Source organism: Tasmannia lanceolata, unplaced genomic scaffold (genome assembly GCF_043159265.1).
Source record: "Tasmannia lanceolata isolate RefF3 unplaced genomic scaffold, GAP_Taslan_0.1 ptg000018l, whole genome shotgun sequence".
NCBI classification, from domain to species: Eukaryota; Viridiplantae; Streptophyta; class Magnoliopsida; order Canellales; family Winteraceae; genus Tasmannia; species Tasmannia lanceolata.
Genome location: NW_027518695.1, coordinates 11,740,754 through 11,755,201, shown reverse-complemented (window position 1 = coordinate 11,755,201; position 14,448 = coordinate 11,740,754). Strand labels below are relative to the sequence as shown.

Sequence of the window (14,448 nt, the reverse complement as noted above, 5' to 3'; positions counted from 1 at the left end):
CCATGAATTAATAAAGATCCAAGACATTGAAGGATATAAATTGATGCATTAGACCCACTAAACTATGAAGCATTATTAAATTGATTTGTAAACACAATATTGCCATCACAAGTAGGTTGTCGGATCCCAAGATTAAACCTAGTGCATTTGGATCCAAACCCAAGAAATCGAGTGAGAACAGATTTGTTGGGCCACTCCATCTGTGAAATTCAGGTATAGTCCAATTCCCTTACATACAGGGCATGCAAAAATGAATCAAAGATAAAGTCACGATTTAAAAATTGACCATAATAATATCGCCCAGGGACAAAAACCAACGGCAAGAACATCAAATGAAAAAATCAGTTCTATAAACCAAACACCATATGTTCAAAGAAGGGACCGTACCAAATTTAAACTAGAATAAAAGGGGGGAAATAAAAATGATACCAGGGTGCACTGCTGATAGAGCTGTTGAGGCAGTGGTTGGCTCGGCAGTGATACCCACCAATCATTGCAGTCCACGACACTTTGTCTCTTCTCAGCATCCGATCGAACAACAAAATTGCATTGGCAACATCACCATTCCTCACATACCCGTCAATCAACGTATGCCAAGTAACCGAATTCTTCACGGTCATTCTATCAAACACTTGGTGGGCAAAATTGGCACGACCGCATTTCACATACATACCAACTATGGCAGTTCCCAGTACTACATTGTCTTCATCCATAGATAATTTAAGGACGTGCCCATGAATTAAACAACCAAAATAGAAAGCTTTGGATGGGAAATTGGCGCAAGCAGAGAGCAAAATTACAAAGGTCACGTGATTGGGTTCGATGTCGGAAGGGAGCATGCTGGAGAATGTGGTTGCGGCTTTGGAGAGAAGGCCTTGTTTGCAGAGGCGAGCAATGGAGGACGTCCATGAAGCGACGTCCACTTGAGGAATTTCGTCGAACGGTTGGTGGGTGGTTTTGAGGGAGGGGTTATTTTTGTTGATAGTTGGGTTATGAAGGTGGTGATTTGTGGGTTTGGGAAGATGGGTTTAGATGGGGACGGTGATGGTGGAGGTTTTAACTGAAGAGGGATTTGGTGAAGATAAGATGGGAAGAAGATGGGGTTGAATCGTAGGAGATGGGTTTTGATGGTGGCTGTGATGGTGGGGATAAACAATGAAATGGGTTTTATGAAAATGGTGGCTCGGTGGAGGAGATGGGAAGGGGTTTTAATGGATGTAAAGATGGTGGCTGAGAAAAGAGATGGAATGGGTTTAATAAAGATGGGGGTTAGAGGCGAAGATGGTGAGAGTGGAGGTTGGGCGGATTTAATGGTGGTTGGTGGAGGCGGTTGGAGTGGTGGCTGCTATGGTGGAGAGGGTTTGATGGAGATGATGATGATGATGGTCAGGGGCGATGCCAGAAATTTTGAATAAGGGGGGCAAAAATTATAGTAATTTTTTTTCTCCAAACAAATGAAAGCAATATTATAGTTTCCAAAAAAAACCCTCATATATATTCCATCACCAACATACATTGAGGTAAACAAAAATGACATCTTACAATTTTAGAGTGCAAAACCTAATAACATGACCATAAGAAAATTTTATAGGCTTCCTCGACGCGGTCTCATTTTTTGGAAACGACACATGATTGTCTCATCATCGATGTTACCAAAAATATCCTTCTCAACATATGGAATCAAGCAATCGGCCATAAATTGATCCGACATTCTATTGCGTAATCGATTTTTCAAGATCTTCATGGCAGAAAAGGCCCTCTCAACGGTTGCAGTTGCTACTGGTAAAATTAGTACCAATGTGATGAGCTTGTAAACAAGTGGATACAAGGCATGCTTTCCCTTCTCAACCATTTTTTCAGCAAGATCTCCAATTCCTTTCAAATTCACAAAGTGAGTATTAGACCTCATATCAAGAATATATGTTTCAAGTTGGTTGTCTAATTCTTTTGTAGAATATTGAACTTCCGGAAATTCTTTTAGATAAAACTTAGAGAGTCGAATCAACTTCTCTTTATCAAATGCATAAAATGAATCACTTGGATTCAAACATGCTACACATAGAAGCAACTCTGTATTTGCTTCATTGAAACGACCATTGAGCTCTTGAAGTTGCAAGTCTATAACTTGAAAAAACAACTCAACTTGAAAATGGTGCAAGACCGTTCTTTTATCTACATGCCGTCGCACTCTTCCGGGAACAACATAAGTATCAACCATGTTAGGGACTTCTATGTCATGTTTAGCACAAAATGAAGAAATGTCATCTAACAAAGAATTCCATCCATTGTCTCGCATCAATTGTAGTCGTTGTTTTGATATTCTCACTAATGTCATGGCATTCACAATATCTTGATCCTTCCTTTGTAATGCTTGCGACAATTCATTTGTAATTCCCAATAAACTTAGCATCAAATGAAGGGAAAATGTGAATTCAAAAGTTTGCAATGATTTCAAGAGATTATGTGCTTCATGCCTTTGATCTGAACTTAACTTCATATCTTTGACAATAAGATCAAGCACATCAAGAATAGAGGAAAACATATATTCCAAACTAACCAGTGTTCTATAGTGTGAGCTCCAACGTGTATCCCCCGCACGTTTGAGTGTGGTCTCTTGATTAAGTCCTTGTCCATTTGAAAGCTCACCATTTTCAAGTGCTTCCTTAATTTTTGCAAGTTGAATCTCCTGAAGAATATCATGGCGCTTACAAGAACCCCCAACCACATTTACTACATTTGTAACTAAAAAAAAGAGATCGGAGATGTTCATATTTTTTTTTGCAACACCAACTAATGCCAACTGTAATTGATGAGCAAAACAATGAACATAGTAAGCATATTCATTCTCCTTCAAGATTAGTGCTTTAAGACCATTAAACTCCCCTTGCATGTTACTTGCCCCATCATATCCTTGACCACGAAGTCTCGATATGCTCAATTTATGCTTGGCCAATATTGCTTCAATTTCTTCCTTAAGGGATGTAGCAGTGGTGTTGGGAACGTGAGTAATACCTAACAAACGCTCAACCACATGCCCAAGCTTATCTACATAACGTATAACTACGGCCATTTGCTCCTTGCTAGAAACATCACGAGCTTCATCAACCAAAATAGAAAACAATGAATCCCCGAGATCTTTAATGATTGAGTTAGTGGTTTCAATTGCACATGCACTCACTATATCCTTTTGGATATCTGAAGTCACTAGTTTGAGATTCCCAGGACACTTCTCCACACAAACCCTCTTCATATCTTCATTAATCATGGTCATGAACTTCAAATGCTGACGAAAATTTCCTTGGTTAAGCGAGTCACAAGATTCATCATGCCCGCGAAAAGGTAAACCTTGTTCTAAAAGGAATCGAGCATTCAAAACTGAAGCATGCAAGCGAATTCGATAGTCACTTTGTTGTTGCTCTGTTTGCTTATTTACCAACGCTTCAATATGTTGCTCTTGATTCCTAAGAGCTTCACATTTACTCGAAGCTTGATTATGAGCACTATTAGGACCCCCTATATGTTTTCCAAATCTTTCTACTTTCTTCCAATTAGAGAACCCCTTAACAACAAAAGCATCACAACTTCCCACATGCTCCTTACTATCCGATTTAAAAAGATAGCAACACAAACAATAAGCCGCGTCCTTTGCAATGCTATACTCCAACCAAGTAGGATAATCATCAAACCACTTTTGATTAAACTGCCTATTCTCTTTTCCTTGCATAATTTGAGGAAAATCATGATTACGTGGTTGAATTGGACCCATTCCTAAGTATATCATTCGAACTTTTGCCCTATCATTATGATGATAATCAATTATTGGCCTTCTTAATCCGGGATCAGCAGGAGGATTTTTAGGATCAAGTTCCAATCGAATTCTTTTAGAATTTTCTCGTTCTTTGGTGGGGATAATTGAAGTTGTAGGAGGGGTTATCAACCTTAACGACGGTACTCTCGAAAAATATTTTTCCATACCTAAAAAAACAAACAAGAAAGACAAAGAACTTCTATCACTATATCAAAAAAATATTTAATTATCAATCACTATATCAATGTAAAAGAATGCTAAAGAAATTATTCACTAACTATTGATTCAATAACAATTAGTAATGACTTACCCTAAATAAAAAGCTTCCACAAATCAGAACCCAATAGATTGAAAACCCAACAAAAATAAACTACAAAACTTAACCATTGTCATAATAGTGGTTAGAAAGATCTAATCATACCTTTTAGCTTTTCTTATCCATTTAATTTCATCTAGACTAGTAACTTTTCAATTGTACTATCACATTGTTCAAGTTATATATAATTTTCATGTGGCTAAAATTTAAAATGTTTGGTGAAGTGATTGAAATCATGTGGTTAAAATTTTTATTGTTTACGCCCAGAAATACACCAAAACAGGATACTTGCTCCCTGCACATGATTGTTGATACATTTAACAATTGAAAGTTTTACTTGCTCCCTGCACATGATTGTTGATACTTTCATTTTAACAGAGCTAGAGGAAATGAAGCAGATGGTTTCTATGGAGGAATTAGGAAACTACACAGCAAGGGGGAAATCTCAATGTGGAAGTGTAGACACCCCATTTTGCTCTACCTTAATCGATAAAGAAATTAGGGTTTGTTTTCCGTCGGTTTTCCAATGTCTTTCTTTCCCGCATCCGTTTGTTACATTTCTAAATATTTTTGGTCATTTCCGTCGTGTTTCGCATTTTCCCGCTAAATGTTGAGAAGGATTATTCAGAAAATCTAAACTAGGGAGAATTTGTACCCGTTTGTGTGGGACCCGCTGGTGTGGGACCTGCTAGTGTGGGACCTGCTAGTGTGGGACCCGTTTGTGTGGGACCCGCTGATGTGGGACCCGTTTGTGTGGGACCCGCTGATGTGGGACCCGCTTGTGTAGGGCCCGCTGATGTGGGACCCGCTTGTGCGGAACCCGCTGATGTGGGACTCACCATTAGCATGACTTAACTTTCTCTACCATTTCCACTAACTTCATTTTTCCCTTTAAAATAACACCATTATCTCCATTACCATTATATATTCCATTATCCCCACCACCATTCCCACCATTACCATTACATATTCCATTATTCCCACCACCATTCCCACCATTACCATTATATATTCCATTATTCCCACCACCATTCCCACCATTACCATTATATATTCCATTATTCCCACCACCATTCCCACAATTACCATTGTTTATTTCCATTATTCTCCACCACACCCACCATTCACATTATATATTCCATTATTCCCCACCACAATTCCCACCATTACCATTATATATTCCATTATTCTCCACCACACCCACCATTCTCATTGTTTATTTCCATTATTCTCCACCACACCCACCATTCTCATTGTTTATTTCCACCTCTCCACTAAGTTTTTCACTATATAAAGAGAGGTGATGAGAGGAGAAAAAAAAAAAAACAACACATTGTTTTTGGATAGTTTTCTCTTTCTCTCCCTCAATATCTCTCACTCTCTCACTCTCACACTATCATTATCTACTTTCTCTCCTTATTTGTTTCTCCCCATCTCTCTCCCTTGTTCCATATAAAAAAAAATATAAAAGAAAATAAAACAAAGAAAAAGAGAAAGAAAGCGGAAGCGGATCAAGCGGCGGTGCGATTTTCGAATTTTTCGGCTCTCGGATTCGGCGAGGATTTCGATCACAGGTAGGTACTTAATTTTTAGATTTTTCTAGAATTATTTGGTATATTTGCATGATTTTTAGTATTTAATTGGATTTAGTTGAAAATTAAATATGTATGCTCAAAATCATGATCTCCATGAGTGTTTCGAAAATAAAATATATACTAAATGAATTCCAAAATTAATGAAATTTCGTGGGAAACTAATATGATACCAGTACATTCTACCATGAAATTTTGAGAATTTTGAGAATTTGTTTGGTATATTATTTTATGCTTTCTTTGAAATTTACCAGCTTTTGGAGGAATTGTTACTGACATCAGATCACAACTAAAATTCTTAAAATTTTTACAGTAGTCTTCAATCTCACATTTCTAGTTACTGTAAAAGTTTCAAGTGATTTGGATCTGTTTTCATATGGGATGTAGGGTTAATTCATAATCTGGTCTGAAAATTAAAAAATCTGAAACTGATAGTAAATGGTTTCCAAAATTCATGAAAATTTCTCAGTATGTTATTTTTACTTATATCTTATTAATGTAGAAATTTCATTGAATTTAGATTCATATTTCTAGTGGTTTCTGTGTTATTTGTGCAATCTGGTCAATCAATTGTTAAATCGAAATTAAATATGAGCTTAATGTAAAAATCTGTAAAACTCTTTCCGTAAGCTACATTTCATCATATCTTGCTGCTGTAGAAATTTCAACTCATTTCGAATTCGTTTGCTACAATTTCACTTGTAAAATCACTCATATGTTTAAAATTGATAAAATTCATTGAAAATCCGAAATTAATTGAAAATCATCTGAATATTTCTAAAGAACCTTAAATCTCTGTCACACATTAACTCCTTAATCCATTGAAACAGAAATCTTAGGATCATTAGAATTCCCTGGAAAAATGGTCAGTGCATCCATAATCGTATCCCAATTGCAACCGATCTTTGACAATTTGAATACTTAAGCTATAGCATGTTGTTGGCTCCGAGGTTACTGTCCACGGAAATCCTGAGATATGCCAGGCAATAAGATGTTATAACCTAAATATTAAATTGCGCAAGGAAAGAACGCACGATTCCCTTCCTTGGATGCTATTCTGGGCCGAAATTGGTGAACCCTAGAACCATTGGTAATCCTCAAGTGTCCATAAATCGAAAATCCATGAAATCTGAAATTAATTAACTTCAAGAATTTGAATTGATTTGTCTCGAGTCTTCCGGAACCATTGGATTATGGTTTCCAATCTAAGAACCATTAGAGCCCAATTTAGGAACACTAGTGTTGTGTCGTGTCCTAAGTTTTAGGGAGTCCTAGAGTTAGGAGTCCAGCCTCATCACGGACGTTTGTTATGTATAACAACCGTGCCATAGGTCTAGTCACACTAGTCACCCAATCTTTCCTTAAGACGAGCCTAGTAACCTAGGATGTAGGCAAACCTGCATTAGTCTAAGGAACAATTTGCATTTAGATAAGAATCATATAGCATCTCAGATGAAATCCTAAGATAATAAAATCCTCAACTTGAATTAAATAACTTCTCTCAAAACTGTTGAAACAGTCAATTCTGTCTAGGTCGGTGTCCTAGTTGAGTTAGGCATAAGTAGCTTGGCTTAGGTGCACCGAACTACGTCGACTCTGATCCCAGTGAGGCTTGGGTACGTAGGCAGCTTGGATGTCTGACGGCATACCACCCGCGAGTCGGCACCACAACAAATTGTGGTGTTTTGGATATTAATTTTCTTGTAAATGCTTAATCAAATCATTTAGGGCTTTCCATGAAATTAGAATTCTAGGAGAACTTTCACTTAGAATGAATCCAGACAAATTAATAAATCAAGATACACATCTAGGATTCACATTGAAATTAGATTCTAGGATGCATGTCACTTAGTTCGCACATTAACATAGAGTTGAATGAGCCATTTAAAATAAATTTAAAAGAGTTAGCTTTTGGAATCGAAGACCGATTATCGGACAAGAATGGTGCATGTGGTGGATAACTCCCCATACCTTCCATTCTCGTAACCAGGTAGCGAGTCTAGATTTCTGGTTAATTATGGGTCCTAGATCCCACATCTAGGTGGCGACTCTGTCAGTCTCTTTCGTGTGGAATTCGGATCGCCTTAGTGATCCCAAGTCCACAGGAAAGACGAATTCAAATCAACAAATAAAATGCACACGCCAATCGCGTGGGAACGAGAGACCAAAGGAGAGCGCGCGGCGGCTCGCGCCCCACGCCCCTCTCGCGGGATCATGTCCCACAGTCTGGCGACTCTGCTGGGGATCACCTAACTTCATTAAAATTTCAAAAGATAATTCATTTGAATTTAATTTAACTGGCTCATAAAAACTCTATACTTGTTAGATTAGTTTGTCTCGTTTTATTTTCTCATCATATTTTACTCGAACTTAATTTAACAAAACCTGAAGGCATCATAGATTGCGCGAACTTATTGCACACACTTACATCACTTGCATCTAAACCCTTGCATTTCACATGCACACACGTCCTATTTTAGGAACCCGGAGTGTTATCTAGCATGGTTGACTGGGATTTCATCACCTGGTGCCTCTGTGCTAGAGAAGCATTCCACCCTTAGCCTAGTACCTTTATGGTGCGTAAACGGATCTCTTGTTCACGTACTGATACGCCGGACACTGGTACAGTATATCGAACATGGATTCGCGCTAAGGGGACTCTTGGCCTTACCCCTAGATTAACCCACACATGCATGCAGTATACGAACACATGTGCACCACATGTGTGAGCCTAGTTTAGGATATCTTACCCATTTGTGTCTAGATTAGGCCGTAGTCCATCTTCCAATGGCTACGATCGGTCCTAGGTACACAAACAAAGTCATGAGTCGAGATCCTCTCTCCACTCCGCTAGATTAGGATTAGGGTTGATGCCTTCAGGTAACACTGTTAAAATGTGCGAAGACTAAAAACTTTTCCTTTGGGGTTAGGATATAAATCCCATCATTTCCAAAGATCTCATAGGATTAGTTATTCTTGATCTACCCGTTGAAAGTAACCCTATGCAATCTCACATTTTGATCATGTGTCTATCATTCGTTTCTTGTGGGATTCGATTGTGTCTTCATTGGCGGAAATTGTGTCTCAATCATTTGATCGTGCAATCTTGATGATCCAATCTTGCCTGTACCCTTGATCTCTTCCTCCTCTAGGAGCTACCTTTTTCAAGAATATTTCTGCTAAATCCTTCAGAGTTTACTCTTATAATCCTTGAACTAAGGGCATTCCCCTCATCATTTGGATTCATTCTATTGTCCCAATTACTTGCTTAAATGTGTAATATTTTTCAGTCATTGAGAAGAAACACTCCATGAATGTCAAGCTCATATACCTCGTGTTCATTATTTCCATGACAGGGCACTAAACACCATAGCTAACCCTACTATTCCTTGGGTTCGGATCTCTTCTCGATTGCAGAGGAAATCTGTCTCCCCGCCACCTTCTCTGAGGACCCCAGCATCTCCTTCTTTCCCATCCTCATCCTCCCCAATGGCAGAAAACCAGAACAGTAGTCTTCCACCCGCTGCTATTACCGATACTCTCACCTTGATTCTCCGGCAGCTTCAAGAACTCAAAGAAGAGAACCAAGTTATCAAGGCCCAGCTTTCTGAAAAGTTGGGGCCATCGTTGTCCAAAGATAAAGGGTCCATGCACCATACAGTTACTTCAGCCGCACTGCCCAGCCAGTGTTCATTCCTATCCCTGACAAAACTGAAGAAGATTTTGAAAAAGAGCAGTACAGCGAAGATCGCAGCAGGCCTTCTCAGTCCATGGTTGATAAAGTAGTTATGGAGAAATTAGAAAGTCTTACCAGGAAGGTTCAGGACATTCAGTTTCAGGACCAGGGTGGTTTCAATCCAAGTGACCTCACACTGTTCCCAGAAATCCGTCTCCCAGCCAATTTTCAAATGCCGGACTTTGATAAATATGATGGTGTGGGTTGTCCAATCACACATTTGCAAATGTTCACCATCATGTGTCAGCCTCAAGGCTTATCTTCTGAGCAAATGGCTCAATTGTTCCCGGTTTCCCTAACCAAGGTTGCCAGGAGGTGGTTCATGGTCTTGGACAAGACTCGTTACAGGACATGGAAGGATATCGGCGAGCAGTTCATCAGGCAATTCAAATATGATGACGGGACAGAAATCACCAGAAAGGATTTGGAAAGGACAAAGCAAGACTTGAGGGAATCCTTTCTGACCTTTGTGAAAAGATGGAGGAGAATAGCAGCTCAGATGATGGAGCGCCCTTCTGAGGAAGAGCAGGTCCAAATAATCATGAAAAATATTTCCCCCCAGCTCCAGTATCACATGTCGTTGCAGTATTATCCGGACTTCAAACACTTTATCGTGGCAGGCACCCAAATAGAGGAGGCTATGGCTCAAGGTGTGTTCAACCGAAGTAACCCGAATACCAAAGAATTCAGGAAGCCTCCATCAGCTGAAATTAATAACCTTTCCCGCTCCAAGCCTCAGCCTTCAAAACCTCAGAACCCCATGGTGATGGATTATACCCAACCTGCTGTCGCACCTCGGCCACAGGCCCAGACAGAATTTACCCCTCTCCCTCTTCCACCATCTGTGATACTCAAGGAGTGTCTAGCCTCAGGTCGCATAATCCTGCCCGACATTAGGGCTCTTCCTAATCCTTTACCAGCAAATTGGCGAACAGATCAACACTGCGAATACCATAGAAATTCTGGCCATCTCACTGATAATTGCATTGCCCTAAAATTCAGAATCCAGAGGTTGCTCGACAATAAAAGCCTTGTGTTTGAGCCAAGTTCCGTTGCTACCAATAACCCATTATCAAATCATGCAGTACTGCCGCCAGCCGTTCGCAATGCTTAAATAACTGAAGGTTCAAAGGGGCACAGGTCCGGTTGCAATGAAAAGAATCAGAAGTTGAAAGTACCATTTATGAGCCAGCTTTCGCCGAGCCTCCGAAGCTAGACAGTTGCGTCAGTTAAAGTTTTAGTCGTTTATTATTTTATTTTGAGTCAGCCATCATGGTCAGTACAATTGTTGAGTCCGGTTCTACAGTTCAAGGTTAATGCCTAGTCCAGGCAAGTTATCTTTTGCTTTTCTTTTAGAGTTGTGAATCCTGAACATGTTCAGGATAGGTTGTGAGATGTAGTATTTTTTTCTTTAAATAAAATTTCAGTTCCAATAGTTCACTTGTGTCTATTTCTTAAGTGTGCTTCTGATCTTAAAATAAGACTCCCTCCTCAAATGAGGACAAAATTGACGAAACTCCACTTGATTCACAACGATTACTTGAACAAGAGGAGGAGCGCCAATCTCAGCCTTTCAAAGATGAAATTAAAGTGGTAAACACTGGCACTGAAACCTTGATCCAGTAAATGCCGATTGAAAATACATTACCCTCTGAAGAGTGTGAAGAATTGGTAAACCCATTTTGAGGATAAAAAGATGGTCCGGTAAGCGTTACCATTAATGCCAAGAGAAAGACCCAGATAGAAGGTTCAAGAAAGAATGAAGTGAATATCATATGCTATGCAAAGGGCATGGAGTGGAAACAACTTTCATATTTCCAATCAATGACCTTGGTTCTCAAATTCATAACATGAAGCTAACAAATTCAAGATAAGAAGTTCAAGAGCAAGTATTGAAAAGTGGTCATCAGATATCAAGAGTTACAAATCCATAAATGGACGATGTCAAAGAACAAGTTTCGCTCTATGAAAGTCGAAAGCACGTATTAGAATCTTGAAAGAAGAAGATCCATTATCTCTTACCTGGAAATGCCGTCAAACTCCGAAAAAAAAAAATGAAAAAAAAAATAATAATCAGTACCAGAGGGACTCTAGTAACCTAGATCGATTCCCAATCTGAACATCGGAAGGCCTCCTTTGGCCGAATAAATCCCAAAATCAGAACCCAATGTCAAAACAAATACCTGTTTGCAAACCCTTCGAGCCTGAATAAAATTTTCTTGAAAACCCGTCAAACTAGGGGCATCTGCCCCGAACTACGCGAGACCTGATCCCTACACTGGGGTACGTAGGCAGCTCGGTTAAACCGAGTTCGGTCGATTCAAAAAAAAAAGAAAAAAGGAAAAGAAATGTAATCGTTCCAAAAAAAAGAAAAAGAAATTCAATCCTTTCAGAAAAAAGAGGGACAAGTTCCTAAAGAAGAGAAGTCAGTTATTCCAGAAAGAAGAGAAAAAAAAAAGAAAAATCAATAAACCTTCGAACAATTTATCTTCAAACTAGGGGCATTCGCCCTGAACTACACACGACCTGATTCCTACCTTGGGATATGTAGGCAACCTGTTCACAGGTTCGGTCGAAATCTTTGTTGAACCTTAAGCCATTCTTTGAAAAGCCCTATCCTACCTATAAAGTCCTTCCGATGTTCAGAACTAATGATCTAGGTCCCGAAAAAAAAAAAATGATGATGAATAAAAAAAAATGGAGTTTGAAGATCTGCTAGACTGAAAACCTGAAAGGGCGGTTTAGGCAAAATTTAAGATCATTCCCTGCTAAGTTGAAAACGCGAAAGGGCGGCTTAGGCAAAAGCTAAGGGGATAGCCTGCTGAATCGAAAACCTAGAAGGGCGGTTCAGGCAAAAGCTAAGGGGATAGCCTGCTGAATCGAAAACCTAGAAGGGCGGTTCAGGCAAAAGTTAAGGCTACCACGGTCCGCCAAGTTAAAAACCCTGAAGAGGTGACTTGGTCATGGTAAGAGAATCATTGTAAGAAGGCTACAGCCGGTATCAGGACTGAAGATCAACTGAAGTTCAAGCAAATTCAAGTGACATCCTCAAAACTGGGGGGCATTGGAGCTAAGCAATCCTAGGAGTTGTAATTAAATCATTGAGGCATTACTATTTTAAGGAAAAAGTCCAGTGTTTACCAATTGAAAAAAAATATTCCTTGAAAGGATAGACTTACCAAATAAAACGTTAACTAAGTCAGAAGCATTACTGTGTCTGTCAGTATAGTTAATCAATCGTTGTTATTCTATGTTCATTCCTTCAGAGCTCCTCAATCCTTTGAGTAGTGTCTTTTATATAAGTTTTCTCTTTAAAAAGAGTCAATCGTCGTCCTTGTGTCCAAAATGATGCAACTGTCTCGGTGAAGGAGGCCCGGCTTCGTCAGCTCCCTGCGATTGTACCTGAAAGAGCTTGAGAATCCAGTCAAACAGCTTCATTTCAAAGATGATCAACCCAGAAGAATTCAGAAGTAGAAACATCAGAAAGCCCAGTTTCCGTAAAAAGATCATACTCCAGGAAGGCATCTTAAGCTTGGAAGAGCCTCAGATGCAATGATGGTCGAGCCAATTTCTCAGAAAGATGAACCGTTAAAATTCAGAATTTCCTTCCAGTTAGTTAAATACTATCTTGGTCAAGAAATGTTTATCTAAACACCTATCAAGAGGCAAGTCCCACTTTTCCATGATTATATCCAAGAGAGCCGTTGTTCTAGATTACCAATTTCAAGTGTCTTGTTCAAGGTTTCAGTCATCCAAATCCCCAAAGACAAGACCAGCAGTCTCTTTGAGAAAAATCTTGTTGAAGTTTCATAAAAGTGTTTCTAATCCATTCTTGTTAGTAATGGTTCTTTGGTTTGCCGTTTCATCATTCGTCACGGTTTGCCGTTTCATCATTCGTCAAAGTCCTAGTTTCCGATATCTTTGTCAAGCACGATCTGTAACATCCCCGATTTCATTAAGTTCAAAAAATCAAAAATTCATCAAATCCAATCCTATGTCAAATTCAAGTTCATGAAAAATCTCTAAATTCTTCGTTGTTGAATTCATCAATCAAAGCTATCTTGTTTCTTTGAGCCTGTTTGTGAACGGTGCCTCTTTTCTCGAGTCCATTTCTAAATGGTCTCATCTTCTCCTTGAACCCGTTTGTGAACGGTGTCTCATTTTTCTGAGTCCATTTATGGTCTCATGTCCTCCTTGAGCCCGTTTGTGGACGGTGCCTTATTTCTGAAAAATCAAAAATTCATCAAATCCAATCCTATGTCAAATTCAAGTTCATGAAAAAACTCTAAATTCTTCATTGTTGAATTCATCAATCAAAGCTATCTTGTTTCTTTGAGCCCGTTTGTGAACGGTGCCTCGTTTCTCGAGTCCATTTGTGAATGGTCTCGTCTTCTCCTTAAGCCCGTTTGTGAACGGTGCCTCGTTTCTCGAGTCCATTTGTGAATGGTCTCGTCTTCTCCTTGAACCCGTTTGTAAACGGTGTCTCATTCTCTGAGTCCATTTGTGAATGGTCTCATCTTCTCCTTGAGCCCGTTTGTGAACGGTGCCTCATTTTCTGAGTCCATTTGTGAATGGTCTCTTATTCTCCTTGAGCCCGTTTGTGAACGGTGCCTCATTTCTCGAGTCCATTTGTGAATGGTCTCGTCTTCTCCTTAAGCCCGTTTGTGAACGGTGCCTCGTTTCTCGAGTCCATTTGTGAATGGTCTCATCTTCTCCTTGAGCCCGTTTGTGAACGGTACATCATTTTCCATCATTTTCTGAGTCCATTTGTGAATGGTCTTTTATTCTCCTTGAGCCCGTTTGTGAACGGTGCCTCATTTCTCGAGTCCATTTGTGAATGGTCTCGTCTTCTCCTTGAGCCCGTTTGTGAACGGTACCTCATTTTCTGAGTCCATTTGTGAATAGTCTCTTATTCTCCTTGAGCCCGTTTGTGAACGGTGCCTCGTTTCTCGAGTCCATTTGTGAATGGTCTCGTCTTCTCCTTAAGCCCGTTTGT

The 14,448-nt window shown here is 39.5% G+C and overlaps 1 protein-coding gene across 1 annotated transcript; it reads right to left on the bottom strand.

The window, feature by feature from the left end:
• Nucleotides 1-1,471: 1,471 nt before the first annotated feature.
• On the bottom strand, nt 1,472-3,393 carry LOC143851972 (uncharacterized). Its single transcript, XM_077361490.1, has one exon. It carries the CDS (start codon nt 3,269-3,271, stop codon nt 1,586-1,588), a length of 1,686 nt encoding a protein of 561 aa, XP_077217605.1. The 5' UTR covers nt 3,272-3,393; the 3' UTR covers nt 1,472-1,585.
• Nucleotides 3,394-14,448: the final 11,055 nt, after the last annotated feature.

Excerpts from the sequence above, each read along its gene's own strand:
- LOC143851972 (XM_077361490.1), bottom strand. The coding sequence starts at position 3,271 with ATGACCATGATTAATGAAGATATGAAGAGGGTTTGTGTGGAGAAGTGT.